This window comes from Phoxinus phoxinus (assembly GCF_949152265.1).
Source record: "Phoxinus phoxinus genome assembly, chromosome: 15".
NCBI lineage: Eukaryota > Metazoa > Chordata > Actinopteri > Cypriniformes > Leuciscidae > Phoxinus > Phoxinus phoxinus.
Window position 1 is genome coordinate 17533570 of NC_136890.1, and position 27281 is coordinate 17560850.

Here is a 27281-nt window from a genome sequence, read left to right on the forward strand (position 1 = left end):
TATCGATTTCTGGATCTTAACCAATTCTAACTTTGAACCGATATCGATTCTTAAATCCCAAGAACCAATCTTTTAGTCTATGCTGTTTTCAGTTAATTAACGAACAAATATTTGTAGTGTGCCTCCCATTCAATAAATCGCAATAAACTTTGTGCTTTGTTACTTTTTATATGAAACAAAGTCTCAGCTTTCACATTTTGTCAATTGTATTATGAAATTCAATCATTAAATACAGTTTTGGAGCTCTTTAGTGTGGCCCGACAGATTGCTGTTGCCGCCTCAGATCAAGCGAAGCGGCACGTAAATGGATCATCTCTTCAGCTTTGCTAGTTCTAGCACGACATAAACATGAATGAACATCAGAAGGTATGTTGAAAGATACAGTATAACTTACCGAAATCCGTAACGTCTGTCATGTAATTTCCAATGGACACTGGTACCTTCTTCATCGTCATTCTGCACAGAGGAATAGCAGGAATAACAAGACTAAGGAAAATGTAGGTACAACAGTGACAGGGGTCACATTGTTATATAGGCAAGATTTTAATTTGATTTGTTATCATTTGTATCATTACACTGGCAAGAGTTATAAAAACAGAACACATTTAGAAAAATATGCTATCAAAATCAACAAATTATTTAAAAATAAAATCCATGCACTCAATTAGAGAAAGAGATTGTAAAATAAATACAACACCTTGTTGCCATAAAAACACTGATGCACCTTGTGATCTCTGTGACTCTCGCACTTGTCGCTGCGAGCGGGGCTGCAAATCCGCCGGTCACTGTGGTTTGCCTTTTTACATGCGGACGGAAGTGATTGGAGCTTCTCATTGTGGTGATTATTTTTCTTCAGGGAGTCAAAATGCTGCTTCACCTCCGATTTGAATAGTCACGTCAACGTTCCGCTTGCCGTCGCCATGCTACTGTTTGCCGGTGCGTGTCGACTGGCACGAAGAGAGCGAAGCAGAACGAGCGTTTTCAATTAATTCCTATGGAAGTTGAGCTTCCACTAGGAATGAACTGAAAACAGTGTGCCAGTCGACACGCACCGCCCATAACCGTTCCATAATCGCTACATCCCTACTTACCAGGCATACTAGAAACTTTCTGGCAGCTGTGTTGAGGCAAGTTGGAGCTAAACTCTGCAGGACAGTGGGTTTGGACACCCCTGCCGTAGGGCATCCCATTTGTCATTTATGGTTTCAGAAGGGTACTTGTGAGCTCCCCCATTGTTGCCGATATGCTCCCTCAAAACTCTGAGTCTGCAGCAGATTTCACCAGACAAAGTTATGTCATGAAAGTGGATTTGGTGGAAGATCGTGAGGGCTTAGGGTTCCATTTGGGACAGGGACTATGTCCTTAAGAGTTAGTTCACCTAAAAAATGTAAAAGTCATACAGGTTTGTAATAGGCTTGCTGCGATAGTCTGTGTTACCGGTGTTTTGCCGCACACCGGTTACATCACTTGCCCTTACATAAAAAAATAATTTAGTTCAGTTAGAGAACAAACACTACAATTAAAAGTTAAGTAGGCAAGGGCGTGGTTAGTTGGTACCCTCTTATGTCACAGGGCCCCACAACTTCCAATAGGAAAATTCAACTGCAGTAGGTTATACCCAAATGTCAAAAAAAAAAAAAAAAATACTTGAATCAATTAACAGCATTAATAAAGCCTCAGTCTTACAGATCATTAACTAAAAAAAAGTTGTTTTAGGGTTTAGCTACCCTTTAAAGGAGAACTCCGGTCAATTTTAACATTGAGCTCAATTTTTAGTACATTTGGAGTGCTGTCAATACAGAGAACAACGACAAAAATCGGTGTTGCCTACACTGTGTTATCCTATTTTTAAAATTTGCACCCTATTGACTTGAATGGGGCAAGTTTTAAACTTAACCAGTTCTTAGTCTTATCATCCTTGATGTGTCATTACAAGTGCCCAGTCATGTTGCTGGATTCCTTCAGAGTGAACACGAGTGAATCTGACTGCAGTAGATGTGAAAGATATGAATAAAAATTATGTTATATCCGCCAGCGCAAATACCTGTATTTAGTTCCTGTTTTCGGTCGAAGTCCAAAGTAGTCGATTGTCGAGTTCACGCGCATAGGTTTAGTTACTATGATCACGCGCGTGAACTCGACAATCGACTACTTTGGACTTCCACCGAAAACAGGAACTAAATACAGGTATTTGCGCTGGCTGAATTAACATCATTTTTATTCATATCTTAGTGAGATATGCAGTCAGATTCACTCGTGTTCACTCTGAAGGAATCACTCAACATGGCTGGGCACTTGTATGACACATCAAGGATGATAAGAGAAATAAAAGCAGGTTTTAAACTTGCCCCATTCAAGTCAATAGGGTGCAAATTTTAAAAATAGGATAACACAGTGTAGGCAACACCGATTTTTGTCGTTGTTCTCTGTATTGACAGCACTCCAAATTTACTAAAAATTGAGCTCAATGTTAAAATTGACCGGAGTTCTCCTTTAAGAAGAATAATGAACCCACCATTCAAGCAATAGCTACACCCGAATTGCCGCAAATTTTAAAGCGAAAGTAAAATGTGCACGTTCACACCGACATTCATAAGCGATTTAAAGCAACACCAAGTAGTTTTTCAACCTTCATAATATATTTCCAAGGCTCTTGTCTACATTGACTTACAATAGGTTGAATGACATGTCTGCCATAGCCTGATGGGGTCTGTATCGCTTTTACTGGCACTACGGAACTTCGGGGTTCGGGTAGTAACCCGAACACAAAAAGAACTACAATAATCGACTGCTTTACGGCATACCTCACTTCCCCCACCACCCCCCACTTCCTCAAATTAGGACGGCTGGTGTAGCGTCTGTATGTTGTTGTCACGGCCAAAGCAGCAACTAAACCGAAGGAGGCAAAGGTTGCAGGCTGAGAGTCTGTTTATTTATTTTTCTGGTGAAAGTGTCTTGCCTTGATTTTTCAAATTTGCAGATTCATCTGTGGTAGATTAATATTATAATATTGGCGATATTATACGATGCACGTATATCCCCTGGTGTAACCATGACAGATTTTACGGCAGTAGTAGAAGGCAATACTGTTTCCCAACTGTAGGGGGACCCTGAGAGCAAAAGCTACTTGGTGTTGCTTTAAAAGTGAGCTGGAAAAAGGGAAAAACACGTTGTCACACGCCGCTTAACTGGTGGGAAAATGTCCTCACTGTCACATCTTAGTATGAATGACATGAGGGTTACTAAATGATGACAGAATTGTTATTATTGGTTGTATATATTAATAGCTAGATAGAAAATGTCATTCACACATATTCATACCTGGTATAAGAGGGTTGCCAAACTCAATCCCCCCCACATCCCCCATCTCTTTTCACTGACCATTTGTTGAAAAAGAAAAACATATTTTCACACCAATTCTTTTTCACCCTGTTCGTGTAAAGTGCCATATCCTTTTGTCACACCTTTTAATACTTATAACACTATGCATCTTTTTTTTTGTGCATCCGACTTTTTGTAAAATGTACCAAAACGGGTCATACATTTTCACTTTTTATACGCCTCTCATGGGGATTCAGCCAAGAACGTTGCCATAGTGATAAGAAGGCCAAGCCCCAGTCATTGTAGATGTGTGCCTGGTCTAGGTATAGACTGCAAATTGCTTTCTTTACAACCACACTGTAACACACACCTTCTGTAATATTTTAGTAGAATATGATGCTTTTCTCCATGAAGTGCATTTTAATTAAAAAAAAATTCCTATAACAGCTGCCTTAATGATTTAATTGTACTTTCTTTCAAGTAGTCATCATTGTTGTTTCCTCCCTTGAAAATGCCATTTATCATTATACACAAAGTCATTTATTATGCAACTCATATATGTAATTAATGCTAATCATCATCTGCTATGCAAAACAGAAAACAGATTGAGTTTTTGTTCATGTCAGGCAGCTCCTCTGAAGTGCTCTTCAAGAAAAGCATTCTGTGCCGCAGTCTTTGATGACATGCTCGCGTCCTCTCTGGTGGTTTGAGAATATCTTTAAATGAACCGTGGAAGATATAACTGCTGACGTCTCACTGTCCTTAAGCTGTGAAGAAAAAAAAAAATTCTCTCTGTGCGCTGGATGATTTTGTAATGTGAACTGTATGAATCCGTTTTCTTGTGTGTTGAACACTATGTGTGTTGGTTGTTTGGTTGGCCAGTTTTTTGTGTTACAGATGCATTTTTTTGTCATGTTTCTATTTTGGCTTTCCCCATAATGGAGATTAATGTTGATGCTGTAATGCCTGAAATAAATTAGGCTTTAAAATAATAACTGCCCTTAAGAAATATTTGGGTGCTGCTGAGTGAATGTTGATCTCATTGTTTATTATTTACAAAATAAAACCCTTCGGGTTTGTAGATGATCACCCGGTCAGGATTTATTTTGAATTAACGTGCGGCTGACTGCATGTTATTCTGCAAATTACACAGCTGCTTACCAAATGAATAAATAGGCTACACGGGCATGAAATAATTTAAAAATGTTTTTAGCTTAAATAATTCAATAATTTGAATTGTACTGAATTTAACAAATACAAGCCAATACAATTAAATAACCACACATTTATTAAAAGTAACACACTAAAATTGACAGAATTTATATTAAATATCAATATATTATTCTTTATTTAATTCTTTGCAGCAGAATCAGATTTAACAGATTTATTTGACCAATTATCCAAATAATGTATAGTCTTACAAAGCTATTATTATCAGAGTATGTGAGCAAAGCGTAGCGTTTTTTGCTTTCTGACAAAAGACAAAAATTATTTTTGGCCGATAATTTTCGTCGGCTGAAATTTCGATGCGTCCTTACTCTTTAGTGCACTAAAGTTAGCATAGTGGGTGCTTCAAATCAAAGATTCACTAAAGCGGCTAAGACTTTTAGCATATCTGCCAAATATTTTGATCAAATCGTAGCTCTGTCCTATGCGAACGCCCCCTAAGCAATGGTTACAAAATGCTAATTTAGTCTCTCTGTTATTGTGCTTCTGTTTTTTTTTTCTTAGCTGGCATCAAGCATCTATAGCTTTGCCTGCTCTCTGTGGAATCATCACACGGACACATTCCTACAGCAGATCTACGCTGGAGACCAACAAAATGCTCTTAGCTCCCTGGAGCGTACTCTGCTCTCTCTGAAAGGTACACACACACACACACACACACACACACACACACACACACACACACACACACACACACACACACACACACACACACACACACACACATGGCCAGTGCTGGAACACTTATTGCTTCTTAGAAAATTTCCCAGCCTACGACTGCAGATTACAGACTTAAGCAGACTATACATGAAAGCACAGACACTGGTTGAGTTAATGTTGCAAACCACTTACTGCTCTCGCTGGATAATTTTAGTAGCTTTAAGCCCTCCGCCATCGAACATGAACAGGGAGTCAGGCTTAATCTGAAACGGTACCGCTAATTTTAATTACTGGCCTGCTTGTCAGGCAAACTCAGCAGCATCAAAGGGTTAGTTTATAATAGTTTATTGCCGTTTGTTTAGTAGTTTATATTATAGTTTATCAATTATGTCATTAATTACTAACCCTCATGTCATTCCAAACCTGTAAGACTTTCTTTCATTTTCGGAACACAAATGAAGATCTTTTTGATGAAATCTGAGAGCTCTCTGTCCCTCCATTGACAGCTACGGAACTACCACTGTGATGTTTTCTCTTAGCTCCCTGATTATTTCCCTGGTTAAAGGATAATTCCGGTATTTAACCCCCTGGGGTCGGCAATCACGCCGGCGTGATTTGCGCGTTTTTTTTCACATAGCAGCTGAATAAACTTAAAATACTCCGTCATTTGTGGTCATACAGACTTAATAAAAATGAAAAAAGAATCTGTGAGATGTCTACTTTTGTATGTGTCCACTTACAATCAAAACAAAACGTTGTGCTTTTGTAAAATAAAGAAATTAAACAGGGTGTGCTTTCTGCCTCTCCGTCTCGTGAACTTTTTTTTCTTGAGCACGTCTCTAAACATTTAAAAAACTCAGCGAATACTTGTCACACATTTGTGAGCTCTATATATTTATAATCATTTAAGTGTGTAGTTTTAAATTATCTGATTCAAAACGAAAACAAATATTCTCTGTTTAAGTAATTTGTATAAAACCAACAAGATATTCAGTTTCTCTAACCCTTCCTCATTAGTTTTAATGTGACCACACCCACACGCGCAAAACATATAGAGATGCAAATCGTCCATGTGTCGCGCGAACGCCTTGAGTCTATATTGTAGTTTGTTTTGGATGAACAAGAGTGGTGGACAAAATTTTTTTGACAATGGTTCCTCTCTCGAGTTTTTGAATATAATAGAATTGGCCATGGACCCATTTAACATTGGAGTCAATGGGCATGTCCGAAAATGTCATTAAAAACAACCTTTAACATTAGTTTTCAAAACTGTGCAACTCACCGAGTGATTAGTGATGTTAGTTGATGTTCCAGAAACAAAAAGTGTTGCGAAATACAGTTTCTGTCGTGTTTTATTCGTCATTTTGTAAAATCCCATTGAATTCTGTTGAAGGACTGAGTGCTCGTTAATATAAATGCGCTACCGGAAACGGAAAGGGGGCTGTTTACATTTGGTCGATATAGTCTTTTTGCTCGCTTCCGTTTCTCATAAGGCTAGCGAGCAGAGCAACTGTGCTCCGGGAGAGTAAGCGAAATAAACAAACAAAACCTTCATTAATTGTTACTTGTAATATGAAGTTGAACTCGACCGTGACCGTGAGTGTCCCGCGAGACATAAACATCGGTTATCGCCATCAAGTGGTCGGGAGTGTGCTAACGCTTCAGATTCAAATATTGACCGGAAGTTACACAGTTGTGAAGTGTCTGAAAAAATAGTTCCACTATAGCAAAATAAACGGATTGGAATCATATATTGCGACGATATATTGTTTATAATCATCAACGAACACCACTAACCACTCGGTGAGTTTAACAGTTTTGTAAACGAACATTATTGGCTGTTTTAATGACATTTTCGGACATGCCCATTGACTCCAATGTTAAATGGGTCCATGGCCAATTCTATTATAGTCAAAAACTCGAGAGAGGAACCATTGTCAAAAAAATGTTGTCCACCACTCTTGTTCATCCAAAACAAACCACAATATAGACTCAAGGTGTTAAATACCGGAATTATCCTTTAAATAAAGGTTTAATAATTTTTTTTTAAAAATGTTTTAAAGTTCATAAAGAGATCGTAAAACTAAATCATATGAATTGAGCGTTTTAGTCCAAATTTTCCGAAGAGACTTGATTGCTTTATATGATGAACAGATCTAGTTTAATCTTTTATTCACATATTAATATTGATCAGCGAACATAAACAGAAGCTCAACCGAACCTGCTTGACACGCGAGAACAAACCTCATTGGAGATTACGGAAGCTCAAGCGTGCTGCGTAACACACCAGATTGAACTCATTGGTTCTCGCATGTCAATTGAACATGCTTGAGCTTCCATTCACCACAATGTTAGTTGATGAATGTTTATATGTGAATAAAAGCCTAAATTAAATCTGTTCATCGTATAAAGCAATCGAGTCTCTTTAGAAAATTTGGACTAAACTGCTCAATTCATATGGATTAGTTTTATGATCCATAACTTTTTGAAGCGTCAAAGTGGTAGTTGCGTAGCTGTCAATGGAGGGACAGAAAGCTCTCCTTCATTTGTGTTCCGAAGATGAATGAAAGTCTTACGGGGTTGGTACAACATGAGGGTTAGTAAATAAAAAAAAATGTTTAAAAAAAATTACTATCCGTTTAATGTATAATAAAAATACTTTTTGTGAGAAAATAGAAGCTGTATGTTGCACCCAAACGTAGGTAAATCCCTCTAAACATATCAATCCACTACCATTCCTTTTCTAAATTTACATTTTTCAATTTTATAATAAACATGGCTATAAATTTAATTAATAATAATTCCAAGAAGTCTTTTTTTTTATTACTTTTTTATTACTTGACTTGAATTACCGGTATTACTTTATTTATATTTATACTTGTATCATTATAAGAATAGCTTTTATGTCTATTAACTGAGAGAATACATGGAATATTTGCGTATATTCCATGCGCCATATAAGCGTCACACTGCAGGAATATTTTTAAAGTGTTAGTGAAGGCAAAATATGTTTTAAAATTAAGACATCGAAAGAAATGGTAAGCAGTTTTAAAACGTGATATTCACTTTCCTATAACCATTCGTGTATATCCTAGTAAAAGTGAGTGTAATAAGTTAACTATTATATTTATTGAGCTGTAGACTAAGCATCTATGGTTGGCTTTTAGTCATTTTAGCCTCATTTAGTGTACTTGGTAATATTACTCGGTACTAGTAATTTAATTGGTAAATACAATCTTTAAGATCTAATGGTTTTGTATGGATTGTTTTGTTCCTCTTGCAGTTCTTCGGAAGCTTACGGTGCATGGATTCATTGAGCCACATAACAACATGGAAATCATGGTGAGCTCTTAAATATTACAAAAAAATACATGAAGGTGTATCATAATTCATATATGGGCCAGTCTAAAGAATTTGTGCAAACTGCTGTCCCACAAACAAAAAAACACTTAAAAAAACATTTAAGTATTCAAATCTTAGATGTTTACTAAGATCTTTCAATTATCTGTCGAAACCCACAATAATATTTAAAGTATCAGTAAGCTTAAAAATAGTGTATGTTTTCGTCCATTGGCTTTGACTGATTTTAACTACACCCCTACATTTTTGATCTGGAAATATTTCTGTTTCTGTCCTCTCTCTCATAGCTACTAGAGTGCAGATCGTGCCGATTTTTCAATCCGACAGAGCAGTAACCGAACCCGATTCGAGCCCGACAGGCATTAAGATATTTTTGTCCGAGCCCGATAGAGTTAAAATCTCATTTTCTCATACTAATGACACATGTACGTTTGTTTGTGTGGAAAGCTCGCTTTTAATAAGCTACTCTAGGAAGGCATTTGGAAATGTACAACAGATGAGCGCATCAGCGTACACGGGGCAACAAGCGCATGTGCACATTTGGCATGTGTTTCGTTGTCACAGCAACATAAACAAATTTCCACACTCAGGAAGAGGATGTTAGGGTAATATTTTACATTTATTTTAATCACAAAAACGAACCTTTGCATCAAGTGAAACAGGCCCATTGGCTATACCTACATAATAAGCTGTTTTAAATTTTAAATGTTCAATGCCTTATCGTGCTGACACGACCAAGCCCGACCCGAACCCGAACATCATTTCTAAATATCGGTACGAACCCTATCGGGTCGGGTATCCATCCTCTAAATGCTACATATTGAATATATAGGGCCAATCATTTTCCATAATGCTAATCAATAAAAAAAAGTTTTTATGTGTGTACAACAGTTCAGAACTGTGCTAGGTAACCATGTGCTGATTAGCATCTTTGAGCTAGGCTAAAAAGTATCTAATATTGTCACTACCGAAACGTGGCGAAGTTTCGGTTGATCATTGTTTTGGTAGTGACAAATAGGAACACCTAATCCTTTATTTGGGTGAAATAAACCAAATTTGAGTACAGTTATGCAAATCACTAGTATTTTAGTGTTTTGGTATGCGAGTTAAAATTCTGTATTGTGATGTGGTCGTTACCAAAACATCACTGTCACTACTGAAACATTGGATGTTTTGTCAAAAATAAAGTCAATTGAATTATCAGCTAAGATGTTTAATTAAGATGATAGTTCAATGTATATTCAAACAAACGAATCCTTAACTTTAAAATTAGTATGAAATTTTATAAATAAATGTTTATAAAATAAAAAAAATCTATATTTACAAGGTAGATGTAAACAAAACCTTAATAGGTCAATATAATCCTTCTTATTAAATTATATATTATTGTGTTTCGGTAGTGACAAATATTCCCAAGCTTTCTGAAAATACAATATGAGAATTAACTGCACAATTACTAGAAATGTGTACCTTGGATATAATACAATTTGCATACATATAACATTTGTGGGATTTTCTTTTTTTTTCAAGACGTTTCCAACTCTGACTTTGAACCAATTCTGTAGAATGGCCCATAAAATAGCAAAGAGAATAGGCATTTCAGTATTGTGGAAACAGTAGTTGTCTGCAAGTAAAAATCAACCTGAGGGTTATGAAGTTGGTGTTCTGACATTAAAAATAAATCATTGCTCATAAATGAGATGCTTATTCTCAAGTGGAAGATTGGGGTTGAGAAAAAAAAAAGGTAAATGTGAATATTTAATGCATTACATATATCCTGAGGTAGTTGTGCATAAAACATTAGAATATCCTTTTTTTAAACACAACATTTTTTGCCTTGCTTTGACACGTAAGAAATAATAGTGATTTATTTGTTCACTGTTGTATTTAAATGGGTTAAATCTCGATGTAATCTGGAAGCGAGGAGAATTCTCTGGCACTAAGCACATGCTGAAATGCAGTTAGCCTCTGCAGGAAGCCCATATGGTGCCTTCATCTCTTAATGCATCTGTGGGAGTTGCCTTATCAGAGATCATATTCAAATTACACTGTTATGATACTTCCTAAACCTTAATGAGTCTTTGAAAAAAAAATACAATTAAATTGGCAGGAAACAATGAGTCGAAGAAAAAGTTTTGTAGCTTTGTTGGTGCAGTGCATTATTTGATATAATAGATGTTACACTGAGATTTAAAATGTACTAGTCTCAAATGACAGTTAGGATTACGTCATAATACAGAAACTGTCTATATATATAATATTTGAGGGTATTTCTGTATAAGTCCTACTATGTAGGTGCATATCGAATATTCACAGTATATTCAAAATGAATATGACGTCTCCATTTCTTCCCTTTCTGCTTTTAAAGAAGATCCCAAGTTTTTTTTTTTTATTAAACCCCTGATCCTGCAGTCCATTTGTTAGACTGTCAGGACGACTACATCTTTGGAGCCTATGCAACTGACATTTTGGATTTGAGCTTATTAGTTACGGTAAAGGAAAAGATGATGGCACCATTATTGATCCCTTCTGGAGGTAAGACAACTCAAAAGAGAATATTTTCATTGAGCTTCAGCCTCTGGGTATCAATCAGCCACCAAAGCTACAGAGAAACCGTGTTCTCCCGGTAGGACAGTAGCTCTCTTGTCTCTCTAGAGTCTTTTGGACTTTAATGTCGTCTGTCAGCTCAAAGCCAGAGAGTCGCTGTCATAAAATATCCAGCTTTTCCCCAATCCTCTTCATCCCTATCAAACACAGAGCATCTTCAGTCTACCTTTGACTGATGCCCAGTGTCCGAAGTGGACTTCACAGGGTGTTCCGACACCAGTGAGTTTCTCATCACAGGGAGTTTATATGTTCGCCTCTGCAAAAGGCATAAGAAACAAGTGAACATCAGTTTATTAGATAAAAGGCAGTCGAGAAGGAAATATCGCTGGAAATATGGCCCGCCGCAGATGAGTAGCTGAGTATCTCTTCAGCAAGCCGACGTGCAAACAGAGGCAAATGAAACCGAAAGTTCATCATAATTAAAAGGAAACAGACTAAATGATCTCGCCAGTGCTGATGCCGCTCTCTCTCCTATTGCGGTCTTTAATCCTGAAATTAGCTGATGATCAATGAAATACAGCTCATAACTGTTGCTTTCACTGACGTGAACTCAAAATAAATTCAAGTTAAATCTTTGCATATAGCGTGGAAATTGAAGTTCGGATTATTATTTGTTTTACGGAAGCACATTTATGTAGCTATCAATCAGTAAAAAAAGTGACCAGGTTAAAATAGGAGTAATTCAAATGTAGCCATTTTTTTTTTCTTCTTTTTTTTTTTCTTCTAATGATTACTTCTTTATTATGATTGATTTTTTACTAATGATTACATCTAAATAAATAAATAGTGATTGTATCATATATTTATATATCATTTTATGTTGTACATTAATATTTATCTTTATTTAAATTATATAAAACCTAATGGTTATTTATATATATATATATATATATATATATATATATATATATATATATATATAAATAAATATAAATAAAATACTTCAGGTTTATACTGTAGCTACTGTTTATACTAAAGATTATTTTATACATTTATGTGAAGTATGGTATTTTATTGTATATTGCTTTTTTTATTTATACTTTAATATTTACAAAAGATTGATTTTTATATCATGGCTTCATACTTGAATGCTGTCTGTGGCGTTGCAGATTAGTTTTTTTTTTTTTTGTCAGATTGTTTCTGTCATACATGCTTCCTTGTGTGTGTGTACTGCAGCTTAAGTGATAGAGGAATTGAATGTACATTAATATGCACACAGTTGCTTTTTCACTTCATTTATACCTCTAAAGAGACAGTCAGTTATCCCATTATTTATAGTGCTAGGAGCAAATTAACTGCTGTAATTTACTGTTTGTGGTGCAGAAATTTCCATCTGCCAGGAGAGTGTTACTTTTGTCCTGTGTTGATCAAACTGGTTCCATTTATTTAACGACCGTTCTAGGATTGTATCCTGGCACGGCAGGCACTCTCTAAATCTCTCCTCCGACGCCCCACGTAAACAGCCTGTCCTTCCCCATCCTGAGTTAAGATTGCCTGGGGCTTCCTGCCAAATCTGCCTTCGACATGAAAACCTAGATGTTGTCAGCGGCATGATTTCAAAGTCGCTAACCACACCTGATACCGATGTTTCATTTGCTATCTGTGTCTCCTTCCCTAGGGCTTCCTCAATGCAGTGTTCGAGAGGCTAAAGCAGTTTCTAGAATGTTGTGAGTATTACATGTTTTTTTTTGTTTTCTAATTCCAATAGTGTAGCACCATTTTTAGGATTTTTAAGTTTTTTTTTGTGGCGTTTTTTAAAGTGTTTTCTCTTGTTTCACATACATTTGCCGTTCATTTTCTTCCATATTTTTCCATCGACATTTATGATTTATAATAATAGTCCTTTATGATCATTGCTTGTCAGACTGTACGAACATGATCCCTGCTGTAAGCTGTCAACACTGTAGGATCTCAGTTGTCATTAATGTCAACTCGCTCTGTGTTTTTACATCATCAATCTGTGACAAGTACAGTGACTTTGAGCTGCATTTACATGCAGGATAAAAAATTGTGGCTAGCAAATAAAAACAGTCTTTAGCGTTCATTTTCATCATGGCTTTTCTTAAAAGGGAAATTTTGGAAAAACTAAAATGTGTGTGTGAAGTAAAAGTGGTGGTTTGTTGTCTCAAGTCACTAATTGTGTTCTGCGCTCCTATTGGTTTTTGATTTGATGGTTGTCGTCACACTGCAGGACTAGAATTTCGTCTGATGTAAAATTTGATCGCATTGGAAATTAATCGGCTGTCTGCGAACATGTCAAACTAGCGATCAAAGACTTCCTAATTTTGGATCAGAGGAATAATTTAGGATTCACAAAATTTGTCCCAGACGGCCAAATCGTACTGTGCAAACCCGGCTTTAGTAAATCACAAGTAACTTGATGTACACTACCTTCCAAAAGTTTGGGGTTGGTAAGATAATGTTTTTGAAAAAAAGTCTTGTATGTTCACCAAGGCTGGATTTAATTAATCAAAAATACAGTAAAGACAGAAATATTGCGAAATATTATCACAATTTAAAATATTAGTTTTCTATTTGAGTATATTTTAAAATGTAATGTATTCCTGTGATGGCAAAGCTGAATTTTCAGCATAATTACTCTGGTCTTCAGTGTCACATGATCCTTCAGAAATCATTTTAATATACTGGTCCACTGCTCAAGAAGCATTCCTTATCATCAATAATTATGAATGTTTCTTATTATTATATAAAAATATAATTTTGTGTATAATAATAAGAGTGATGCAGTTTAATATTGTTCTGGAAACCGATATAATTTTTTTTCATGATTCTTTGTTGAGTAGAACATTTTAAAGAACGGCATATAGTTCAAAATTTAAATATTTTATAAAATTATAATTTTAAATGGTCACTTTTTATCTATTTTACACATCCTTGCTGAATATCACGTTTTTATTAGGCTGCTTGCATGACAGGAGTAATCGCATGTATAGATACTTGATTTTAAACATATTCAGTACTGTTCATTTCTTTGTGTAAAACTTTACAAATCACTGAGAACACCTTTTAAGACTTTCCCCCACAATTTACTGTTAGACTTGTTTTTTTTTCCAATTAAATTTTATTCAAAGCTATTCCCATTTGGAAAATAAAGTGGTGTGATATTATAGTGGAATTGGATTTAGAGGAACAACCATTTAAGGAGAAATTAACATATGATTTTGCTTGTAAGAGTTTTTAATCCTCAGCCCATCCAGAGATAGCAGCCACATTTTATGGTTACAGAGTGCATTATCTGTTATTGAGTGAAACAAAGACATTGTTCCTGTTCATTTTTGACTGTCAATTTAAGCCAAATACCCACCTACAGTTTTTTTTATCACTATTATAGGCCTAAATTTATAACAGGCTGTGCATTTGGAAATTGTACAGGTTCATTGTGCTTCAATGTTATCTGTTCTGCATTTTAATCCAAAATAATATTATAAGTAAAAAGGGTTTGTATGAAAAGTACTTTTAGATATTTCTGATTGAGAGCACAAGGTTAATTCTGATGGACTGCAATTCTTTATAGCTAAAGTATAGAGTGCATAGTCAAAGGCCAAACTCATTTTTATTTTTGAAAGATCACCTCTTCAAAGGCTCCAACTAAATTTCTGCTAAAGCAGAAGACAATAATGCCAAATCTGCATGGTTTCACCTGGAGACACTGTGCCTGCTTTTCCCAGGCTCGTCGTTGCATGAGTTATATGTCATCAGATGAGACGGAAGGAAGCTGTTATCTACTGGTGATATCACAGGCAATATGTTCTCCTGGCTGGGCCGCAGGTCAGGTTTCATTCGGCCTGTTGGTATTTCGGCGTGGATGGGAAACTTAGCTTATGAGCAAACAGAATGTGAAATATCAACTCTGGGCCAGATAAGGTCCTCCAAATAATCCAGGCTTTTTGGGTTCTATTAATTTCTTCATTTCTCTCCGCACCGAGAAATTGATGCCCAATCCCCTTGAAAGGTTACCCTGCTCTATCACACTGTATCACGCTGTCCTGAGTGTTGACTTGCAAGGAAACAGATTAGTCTCTGTCGTTTGGCTGCTGAGAGGAGTTCTTTTTTTGGTTTTCAAGTTTTTGGGCTTTCGTTTGACTGATTTAGTATCGATTGTTTCCGCCACAAAAAAAAAAAAAAAAAAAAAAAAATCATATAAATATCACAATTCTGAGAAAATAAATTCTGAATGGCAAAATACAAACTCTTAATTGTAAGATTATGGACCGGTTTCACAGGCAGGGCTTAGATTTTGCCAGGATTAGGCCTTAGTTCAGTTAGGGCATTTTATAAACATGCATTAAAAAGTAAACATTACTGGTGTGAATCTTTGAGATAAAACAATGACGCTGACATATTTTAAGATTCTTTATTCTTAAGATATGTTTCTTTCAGTTAAAACAGTTCAAACATGCATTTTAGTCCGGGACTATCTTAAACCTTGTCTGTGAAACCGGGGGTTTAACTCTCAATTGCAAGTTATAAAGTCTGAATTGCAAGACATAAACTGGTAATTCTAAGAAAAAAGTCAATTGTTAGATAAGTCACAATTACCTTTTAGATTTTTTATTCTGTGGCAGAAACAAGCTTTCATAGATTTAGACATTATGTATATTATATTATAGTATATTCGTACTGTGTGTAAAATACATTTGTTGGCACATTTCATCTTAACATGAACATTTTTATACATTTGCACGTCCTCGTGTTGTTCCAAACCTCAGTGATTTACTTACTTCTGTGCAACACATAAAGGATTTTTGGCACCTCTTTTCCATATAATGAAGGTGAATGAAGACTGAGAATGTCAAAAGCACTGTAAAAATATCATAAAAAGTAGTTCAGACACCTTGTGCGTTTAGTCTGTCTAATCAGTCTAATTTCTGAACAGATCATTCAGATACGTTTTGATCTATCATAAATGTGCTAAGAAGAGATAGATTAGATTTTCAGTGGATAACATCTTAAATTACGGTCTGTTCCTCATACAGTTGGTACTGCACACGCATCATATGGGCACCTTTTATGCTTTTTTAAATAGTGCTTTTTGTCATAGAAGTTTTAAAACAACATGAGTATGATTAAATAATGATAACATTTTATATGTTCCTTATTCATGGAAACTGAAGCATATGTTTTCTTTTGCAGGCCGGCAAGTTGGACCAGGCAGTCTTTGCAGAGAAAAGCTTGAGAAGACCATAATTTTGTTCACCAAAGTTGTAAGTCTAAAATTTCAGTCAATTAAAGGAGAACTCCGGGTTCTCTGGAGTATAACTGATCGTTATACCTTTGTGAGTACTGTCTATAGAAAAAAAAAAAGAACCGGATTGGTGCTTGCAACACGGAGCTGCTACCGCTAATGCCCAGAGCTCCCACTCAGCTAAAACGGCAGTTATGGGGGCATATTCATAAAGAGTGTTTTTGTGCCTCTTAACAGACACAAAATGCAATTAAAATGTCTGTCCAACATGAACAGGGTCCTTACATGACAACAAGATGCGTTTAGCAACTTAGCCATTGTTTAAATTCACCTAAATAGTGTTTTAGACGGCTAGCTGTAGTCTCGCGCTGAAGTCCCGTGGGAACTCCCGTTGTAGCCGGGAAAAGGTAAATAGAAGCGTGCAGGTGGAGGATCGTCGTGTGTGTGAAGATTGTGAGGCTAGTTCTTCGTCGGTATACTCGGGTTTGAATAAATAAGGACGACCATCAAACTCAAGCCTCTTCCATGTGTTCAAAATCTTCTATATTCTCCATAGTTACGTTACGAACCATTTCTTCTTCATTTGTGAGCAACTCCGATCATCACTCTTCACACACAACGCTCCTCCCGCCAGCACACTTCTATTTACCTTTTCCCGGCTACAATACAACGGGAGATCCCACGGGACTTCAGCACGAGACTACAGCTAACCGTCTAAAACACTATTTAGGTGAATTTAAACAACGGCTAAGTTGCTAAACGCATCTTGTTGTCATGTAAGGACCCTGTTCATGTTGGACAGACATTTTAATTGCATTTTGTGTCTGTTAGGAGGCACAAAAACACTCTTTATGAATATGCCCCCATAACTGCCGTTTTAGCTGAGTGGGAGCTCTGGGCATTAGCAGTAGCAGCTCCGTGTTGCAAGCACCAATCCGGTTCGTTTTTTTTTTTCTATAGACAGTACTCACAAAGGTATAACGATCAAGATTAACTTAAAAATTGCCCGGAGTCCTCCTTTAAGAGGGAAACAGAAAAAATCTGGGCACTTATACTTGAGATGTTGTGGGCCATACTGAACTCTTGAACTGTGGTTTAACTTCATGTCTAATGCTCTCTGCTAGTTGCTGGACTTCCTGGAAAATCACCCGTGGCCTTTCATCCCCCTTATTCAGCGATCGCTGGAGTTCGCAGTCAGCTACGTGTTCACCGAGGCTGGCGAGGGAGTTGTTTTTGAGCGTTTTATTGTACAGTGCATGAACCTCATCAAGATGATTGTTAAAAACGATGCCTACAAACCTGCCAAGAACATTGAAGGTAGGCAGCCAATCAGCAGCCTGCGTAATAACTTTGGCATGGCGAGCCTCCATTTTAAAGTTCTAGCTTATTCCAAATAGGAAATGGATAACAGCCTTTTAACACATCAAGGACATTTCAGAGTTGGTAGAGGGCAAAAGCGAACCAATGAGAAGTTTTCATAATGAAATCTGTCTGTTCAGTCGTGAGTAAGGTTCCCTAGATAGAGATTGAAGTAAACTGATATAAAAATGCCTCTCGTTTTATTGCCTTACTAATGGACTGTAGAAGCACATGAGACATTTTAATGAATGATCTAATATCTTATATCTTGAACATTACTATATGGATAATTGTATATTGAAGTGATGTTGCAATATGCATTCCAGACAGTAAACCAGAGTGCCTGGAGGCACATAAAATTAAGACTTCATTCTTTACACACCAAACGCTGACGGAGATCGGCAGGAGACTGGTATCCAAATACTTTCTGCTGACAGAGGAAGAACTAACCATGTGGGAAGAAGACCCAGAGAGTTTTGGTAAATGTGAATTATGAACTCAATAACATATCTAAAGCTGTGAAACTTTTTTTTTTTTTTTTTTCTGGGCTGTTTGCCATTTATTCAGAGAGAGACAGTAGAGATGGCGAGAAGAAATGATACATGAGAGAGAATCTATCTGGAATCCCAGATGAGAGCCACAGCTTTACATGTCTGCAGTATGTGCGTCAACTGCTAGGTCACATCATGACCGAATAAACAAAACTGACGTTAAGCTATTACATGTTTCAAATGAGTTCAATGAATGATATGTGAACTCTTGGATTTCCTTCCCCACATAGGGTTATTTTGGTCCGGACTAAAAAAAGAAAATAATATATTTAGTACTGGTTTGCTTAGCATTCACACTGTCCCTTTTAAGACCGAACCTAAAGATACAAAGTATTTTGCGACGGAACTTAACGACCAACGTTTTTTCTGATGCCTTTACTGAACTGTAATGGGCAACGTAGCTCCTATGATGAGGAAAAATGGGTATGCTCCAGCATTCTGTCCTTTTTAGGGTGATTTAATGTCTTTGGTTTGTGTATATTCCATTCGAACCGCACCAGTTTTATTTCGGAAGTGGACGAAGACCCATCTTTTCAGCGATCTCGTTCTGTTTGTTTGGTGCGCACCAGGATTCGGGTGGCAGAATTCACACTTATTCAAATCAACCGCATTCACAGAGCAATTTCACCAGAGTTCGGTACAGTTCACCCAAACATTTTAATTCTGTCATAATTTACTCACCCTCAAGTTGTTCCAAACTTGTATGAGTTTCTTCTGTTGAACACAAAAGAAGATATTTCGAAAAACGTCGGTAACCAGACAGTTGATTGTTGCAATTGACTTCCATAGTATTTCTTTCCTACTATGGAAGTCAATGGCTACCGTCAACTGTCTTATTACCGACGTTTTTCAAAATATCTTAGTGTTCAACAGAAGAAACTCATACAGGTTTGGAACAACTTGAGGGTGAGTAAATGATGACAGACTTTTCCTTTTGAATTGAGCTATCGCTTTAATTTAGACAAATACTGAAAATCGCCATTCTAAAATCCCATAGGACATTCTTTTCTGGGTTTTAGGGCTTCAAACTGAACCACACTGTTGCAGGTGTTTATTAATGATGACAATATATGACTCAACCTGAATTTATGAATCACTGACGTGAAAGTGGCTATGACAACAGATGTACTACCCATGAACTTGAAGTCATGAAGCTGTCCTTTTTTGTCAGTTATCCAAGCCCTCCATTGTGTCATGTCCAGAGAAGCTGAACCGTACCTGCCGTATTCATTTAACACGTGTAATTCATTTCAAGGAAATGGGCTTCACAAAGTACAGTTGGCTGTAATTTAAAATCTCTTGGTGTACTTTGCTAGTGTCATTTTCTAAGGTATATTGCCGTGGTCCAGTGATTTGTTTCTGGCGTAGGCAATGCCAGTTGTTGAATCGTCCAGGGGTCCGGCTGTCAAGGCAGCGTAATTGCGATTAATTCAGTGACTCAGCAGCAGACGGAATTGTTCTGGCCTGTTGATGACCAAAGGAACATAAGGTGACTAGAGAGGATAGAGAAGGTGACATTATTACTTTAATGACCTGCTCTTTGATTGAATCATGGGAGGAGAGAATCCTGCCACATTCATGGTGTGGAACCAGGATATGATTTCTTATAAATGCCACCTGAAGTGTAGTTCACCAAAACAACGGAAATCCTCTTATCATTTACTCACCTTTGTGTTATTCCAAATAAATAACAGTTTTTGAAGAATATCCAGGCTACTCTTTTCAATATAATGAAAATGTATGTGGACTGGGGAATGTCAAGCTCTAAAATTACAAGGAATCACCATTAAATAATCATAAACATATTCTCATTGAAATTCAGCTCACAAACTCAATGGTCCAGTCAAAATGGTTAACAGCCTTTGGAGGGGAAGATTGTCAGTGCATGATGACTAAAATTTTGCTCTGTTTGTCGCAAAGCTATTATACGGCTTTAAATGACTTGGAAGATTGTGCACAAGTAGGATGATTTTGCTTGACAGCCTCAGTCCTCCTTCAGTCCTATTATATTGAATAGAGTCGACAGGACATTCTTCAACAAAGTCATAGGGGTTTGTAATGACATGAAGATGAATAACTGGCTGAATTTTTCTTTTTGGGTGAACTATCCCTTTAAAGTGCATGATATATGTTGTGACAAGTTGTGTTTAATGTTGTTTCTTTCTTCAGCTGTGGAAGAGACAGGTGGCGACTCCTGGAAGTATAGTTTGCGGGTAAGTGATCTCTCTCTATGAAATTTACTTTGATTTCATAATGACTGATTCTAAAACTGCTTTTTGCATATGCAACATTTCCATTTGCCTGTCTTATGGTGTACTACCTTACAGAAAGATGTATTCCAAGGTCAATGGAAGTGTCAGTAAATGCAAAGCGACCGAGTTAAAAGGAATCAGGGGTCGGTCTCATTTCTATGGAATTTACATAGGGGGGCCGTGACTCTACAGGGTCATTTGTTACTGCCCTCATGCGACTTGATTTGCATTACATCTGGCTGCCTACTTAATGTGGCTTTTATGTCCTGGCTTTAAAATGACATTGGCTGAATAAACTTATAACCTCATGCGAGAGTAGCGCTTTACATCACATTTGTCAGTTACTCGCTGAAAGACGCCGCTGTGGAATCACTTCACCTTCAGGTAATTTCGAAAGGGAATGTCTTAATTATGCATTAGCTTAATTTTTTCTTGTCCTCTGAATGCAAATATTTATAAACAATATGACTCTTGCACATCAGTCTAGCAGTGGATCTCAACTCGGTGGTTACAACTCAAAAATGTGCCACATGTCAGTTATGATTGTGTTGTGGATAGAAAAAACAGTGCTTTATTCAAATAATTATTTGTAACTAAAAATAAAATTGTGTGTTAAGATAGCGAAGGTGTGTCAAGTGTAGACAGGATCGCTCATTATAATGGCTTATATTGTCTTTTGTTGCGCCGCTCGCATTTATTTAAAAACCTGCATGCATTTATTTAATTAAATAGTTTCTGATTTGATAATCGCACTTCTTATTTTGATTAATCGTACAGCATTTCTTGGTAGAAGCTAAAATCTAAAATGAAGTATTTTCTCTGTGATCATCCATATCCAGTCCAGGTACCTGCCCTTATTGATTTTGCCCTGAACCGTATTGATCATGTCAGATTTCCTGAAGGCATAGAACATATGATATGACATGTGTGGCGAATGTTGAGCTTGGCACACTTTGCAAAGGTGTGATTTTTGACCTTGTTTCCACTGGGAGGTCAGTGTCCCTGCCTGTAATATTAGTTGCTGAAGGCCACTGAGTCAGGTCTCGCACCCTGACCCCTTCTTCATTGCACACTATTGATCGTGTTGGCAAGAATGATGGATACCACAGAAAACCAGATGGTTTGCCTTCCATGTGTTTGTGTTGGTGGGTAAATGTTTGTGTTGAAATGTTGTTCCTGCATCGAATGCTCCCTCACATTTTTGTTTCTTTTTGTTTCACTCCATATCTTTACAGCCGTGCACGGAAGTTCTTTTCTTGGACATTTTCCACAACTACAGTCAAACTTTGACACCAGTACTGTTGGAGATGGTGCAGAATCTTCAAGGTTGGTTTTATTTTATGTGTTGACGAATATTACATAAACTCCATCTAGGGTTGGAAAATTGTAGCCAAATAATAAATCAAGTTGATTCTTTCAGTACTTTAAGAGTAATTGGACATTACGGTTTACTTAAATATAAGCATATTAACAAAACAATGGCAGATTTATTTATTTATTTGTTTTAATTATTTAAGGCGAGACACGGCAGGCAAAACATTTTTTTTTACTGGTCAATTTTGAGATTTGGTCTTCTTTCAGACTTGTGGTTAAAAAAGTCAGAAATACACATTTAGGTCTTTATTTTACTACACTTTGTCTGTTTGCGTCTGTAGATTTCTCATAAATTCAACAAAAGTTGGCGTTCTTAATCAACATGCTGCTCCGCGATCGCTGTCTTCTCCCTGTCATCACATAATACCGATGGAAAGCTCTCTCCTGTACAATGCTGTCGGATCCAAATATAGTCATTTCCTTTTTATCAGCAACCAATCGTGAAAGTAAAAGGGCTGAATGCGCAATCTCATTGGCTGATGATAAATCTTTAAAGCCTGTTTTCTCAAAATGACTTTTCTCTCATTCTCCAAGTCCGAAATCTCCACTCCAGTTGCAGCTACATACACCAAACTTTCCAGTCTTGTACCTAGTTATATTATGAAGACATTTACTGATGGATTTGTAAATATTCCTAGCCTGATTTATATAACATTTTATTCCAAAAAACATGGAGGAAATATTTTTTTAAGGCTATTGACAGTATATTCTGATTTACAGGATAACAAAAGTAGATATCCATAAATCCCTCTGTAATTTGTTCCCCGTCTAATATGTGAACACAATGCATAAATAATTTTTAACCTGGGTTTTTCCAATACTCAGATTTTTTTATATATATATGCAAATTAGCACATATTTAATATTGCCTACTAATTTGCATATTTAAACATTAAATTACAGAACACTTGTAATGAATTTTTTTCTCATCTTAATGTAGGTAATCAACTGGGAAAGTTTTATGGTGATATCTCCTAGTTAAAAATGTTACCCTATTCACCTGTAGTGTCTCCCCTTAATTGGATTTATTTTATTTGATGTTCAAGATAACTGATTCACTTAGTGAGTCATCAGACTGATTTAATAATGAGTATTGTGACTGGTTTTACAATCTTTTTGAAGTTTATTATATTTTTGAGATTTTGAGTATTTAAAAAGAACTAGTTCATAAGAGAATCGGACTAAAGAGTGAGTATTTTAGTGCTGTTTTGCCTCTGGATCAGTTTATGAATGTAGATGCTAAGAAACATGAACAGAATCAAGCCTATTGAAAATCATTTGGTCATTTTATAGATAAATAAATTAATTCTGCTTGATTTCCAACCCTAATTAAATCTCTGGTGGACAAACAGCTTATTGGTTTGTTTCCCAGCCTTGCCAAGCTGGTTATTCTGTTCTTTAAAAAAAAGATTTTAATGTGGCTTTGGAAAGCTAAACCAGCTCAAATACACCTATGACCTTAAGTTTTTTTTTTTTTTTTAAGCTGGGATAGATTCATTACATTTATTAACAGAGAAAAGTGAGCATTTTCATTCATGACTCCTGGCATTCAAGGACACAGTGCATAAATTAGACAAGTCAAAGCTTTGAATGTGATGATTAAAGAATCGCTGATCAAACGAAACTCACTGGTTAAATGAGCTGTCATTATGTTGTGATAATGAAAGAAATGTCACATCTGGAGCAGGAGTAGTTGAGAACATGGTGAAAAGGGATTCTTTTATAAACTGAAGGTGATTTATCACCAGTTAACACTGCAGATCCCTTTTTATCTATAGTAATTAACATGTTCGCTTCTTACGTGAAATAGTTTGAAAAGCCGTTCATGTGTGCTACAAGAGTAGGCGCTGAAATGTGTTCGGATGCCACACGGTTTTTACAAAACCTCTTTTTGAAGTGTTTCAGCATGGAAGTACTCTCATTTCTAGCTTCCTGCTGACATTAGCTTAGAGAGGCTGGGTTGACACCAAATGACACATGCCATGCCATCAGTTCTTCAAAGCTCTCTTTGTTTCCAAATGAGGGATTTTCTCTAACTTTTTTTTGTGAGGGGAAAAACTGACAAAGTCACCTGGGGTTCTACTTTAGATGTGGACTTTTTGATTATATCCTTGCAGGGCAAATGTCACCTTTATAAAGCACATCCTGCTAAGCTGAAGCGGGTCCACCGCTAGTGCTTCTCTTAGAGCCGCGTGTAGCAATTAAGCTCGCACTTTCAGACAAATACAAGGACCATCTGACAAGCGTTACGCTCTCATTGCTTTTGATCTGGTTCCCTAATTAATTAGTGAATGACTCAAATGAGCTTTCTGTGTAAATTAGTTGATTAAAATTTACTATCCTGATTAAATTAGGATGATGTGCTAACTGCTAAATGGTATTCTTATGGACATTCATATACGAATCTTTGAGTGTTTTGGCATGGAATTTAGATTTGGCACATTTTTATCATTATTACATTTCCATGTTTTACTAAATTGAAAGAGATTACACTCTTTTTTTTTTGCACATCATGTATCATTATAGTGTGAAGTCATTATAAAAACACACAATCCGATGATGATTCTCATAATGACCCCTCAGTTAATTTCCTAGTCGTGTCATTGTTTTTCTCTTGAGCATTTTCTGTGTTCTAATTATACATGGACAATAAGGAGAGTCACCCCCTCATTGTCGCTTTGGGATGGCTAATTGTGATTGGCTTAGGGAAATGGGATGAAAGTTTTAGTTGTTTGTTATTTTATTACATGCTTTGCTGCTTTTACTACTGCCTGCAAAGTGGTTAAGTCACAATTATTACAGATGTGTAAAGTGCTAGATGTTTCCAACAGGCCTAAAGCACATTGTGTGCCGGTTTGGAGGAGGGAAAAATATCACAATGCTTGCTTTCTCTCTCTCAGGCCCCAGTAACGTTGAGGACCCAGTGCAGATGCTCATGAAGGATGCAGGTACCATCATGCATTACTTACCCTTATACACAACCATCACATCAGAGACTCAAAATAGGGCAGTCAAAAAGTATTTTAAAAATGGAAATGGCAAAAAAGAGACATTTTGGTTTAAAATAAATAATAAATATTTAAAATATTTAATATTTCTGCACTAGATTCTGCACTGTTAATAAATCTAGTATTATATACACATGTATAATGTATTATACATCATATATACATATGATGCATTATACGTGTATTATACTCTTTACATGAAGGTCAGTCTAAATTAAAGACCTATATTTTTTTTTGGTTAGCTCACGAGCAGTGTAGCATACAATCTTTATTTATTTATTTTACATTTTTTTTTATAATTTATTGTGGTTGTACAGCTGCTATAGCACAAAGGTCAACTGTTGTGTTTATTGTATGTTTAATAAATATATTGATGGATATAAATATGTATTAAATTATACATTTAAGGTATACTTAATTTGTACTTTGCAATTGTTATAAGTAATATATAATATAATAAATATATTACAGTTTTGTACAAGATCAATAATTAAATGTAGTCATTCATATATATATAATATATAATATACACACACACACACGCACACACACACACTATATATATATATATATATATATATATATATATATATATATATATATATATATATATATATATAATATATGGATAGATAAGATTATTGACACTTTTTTTTTAAAACTAGATCACTAATCAAATATATGCAAAACTGACAAAGACTATGTGTACACCTTTGTACGAAAATCGAGTTTTTAACTTAAATTAAAATGTTAACCTGTGCAAAAATCAATTGTTTCTCTTTGCAGTGTACAACGCCGTTGGGTTAGCCGCTTATGAATTGTTTGACAATGTGGATTTTGATCAGTGGTTCAAGAACCAACTCCTAGGGGAGCTACAAGTCAGCCATAACAGGTATGATCTAATAAACATCATCTCCTAAAAGCCATTTATACATTCATAAACCTTCGTGAAGAACACTTGATAATGTAATGTCTGCGCAGTATGACATTTCACATCAACAAACTAAACATCTTATGCACTGTTTTCTGTAGATGAAATGGTTCTATTATTCCAGGAAGTGATGTCACTCCACAGGTGCATTCAAAGAAGCGCCTGTGTGCAGTGACGGGGTCTAACCCTCCTACAGATAAAAGACTAAAGCTTTCTCTCAGAAGTTTTTTTTATTGCATTACTCCTCTGTGAGCTCAGATAGGCAATTTATCAAAAAGAATGTGGGATGAATCCCAGCACCTTCAAGTTTCTTTCTGTTTTTCTATGATTGTTTCTAGAAATCTAGGTTGGTTACATAAAGGTGTACACATTCTAATAGCTCTATTTTTGGGGGGGATTTTTGGCCTCAGGAGTTTAAAATTGTGCAGGATAACATCAAATGCTGAATGCGGACAACCCCTGGAAAGAGCTGATATCTTTCACTTTTTCTCAAGTCTTAAGAACAGCACAAAGATATCAAGATTTAGATAAACCTCTCAGACGGGAGCCTGGATAATCTTTACACTGCGCCTCAATGACATTTACTGCCTCCTTACAATGGCAGTATTATATCAGCTGTAGTCGATGGATTGGTTAAATAATGTTCTTCTGGGAGACTCCAGCGGTGCACTTGATGAGGTCAAGAGAGTTGGGAAGATGTGTGGTATCAGATATGTAAAATAAATGTCCTGGAGAGAAAGGTGTTGAAATATTCATTGAAGGCCATGGGGGTTAAGGAAAGAAACTTTGGATTTAAAAAAAAAAAAGATAAAGAAAAGGGATTTGGACAGGACACTTCGGAAAGTGGAGCATGAGTATGTTCAGAAGTCCTGCGGAAAATGACTCGACAAACTGCTCGGTAGTTTACAGTAGTTAAACTAGTCAAACTACCCCTTCGAAGTAGTTAGATACACTACAATATTTTCTACATTTAACAATACATCCCTTGAATCTAAAACCAATAATGCATTCCTACATGAATCTCAAATGACAAACGGAGTAGGATCTATATACCATGAATAAACTCCCATGAAATCAGCCCCGTAATGTTGGGAGAAGAAGCTTCTTCCATTTCAAACCGATGGGACCAGATTGTTTGGTAACACTTTAGTTAAGGGTCCAATTCTCACTATTAACTAGTTGCTTATTAGCATACATATTAGGATATTGGCTGTTTATTAGTACTTATAAAGTACATATTAATGCATTATTCTGCATTACCATATTCTATATCCCCTAATCTTACCCAATACCTAAACTTAACAGCTACCTTACTGACTATTAATAAGCACTCATTAGGAGTTTATTGAGGCAAACGTTGTAGTTAATAGTTAGTTAATTGTGAGAATTGTACCCTAAACTAAAGTGTGATCGATTGTTTATACC

General features: G+C 36.2%; 1 protein-coding gene across 1 annotated transcript in view; it reads left to right on the forward strand.

The window, feature by feature from the left end:
• The window catches only part of ipo11 (importin 11), a 172197-nt gene that overhangs the window by 48151 nt on the left and 96765 nt on the right, over positions 1-27281 (forward strand). Inside the window, exons 6-15 of the mRNA XM_079637995.1 lie at positions 5053-5185; positions 8492-8550; positions 12794-12842; positions 16330-16400; positions 17506-17698; positions 18067-18219; positions 20461-20504; positions 21779-21869; positions 24818-24865; positions 25712-25817. Coding sequence (XP_079494121.1) covers positions 5053-5185; positions 8492-8550; positions 12794-12842; positions 16330-16400; positions 17506-17698; positions 18067-18219; positions 20461-20504; positions 21779-21869; positions 24818-24865; positions 25712-25817 — 947 coding nt within the window. The remainder of the gene's footprint in view (positions 1-5052; positions 5186-8491; positions 8551-12793; positions 12843-16329; positions 16401-17505; positions 17699-18066; positions 18220-20460; positions 20505-21778; positions 21870-24817; positions 24866-25711; positions 25818-27281) is intronic.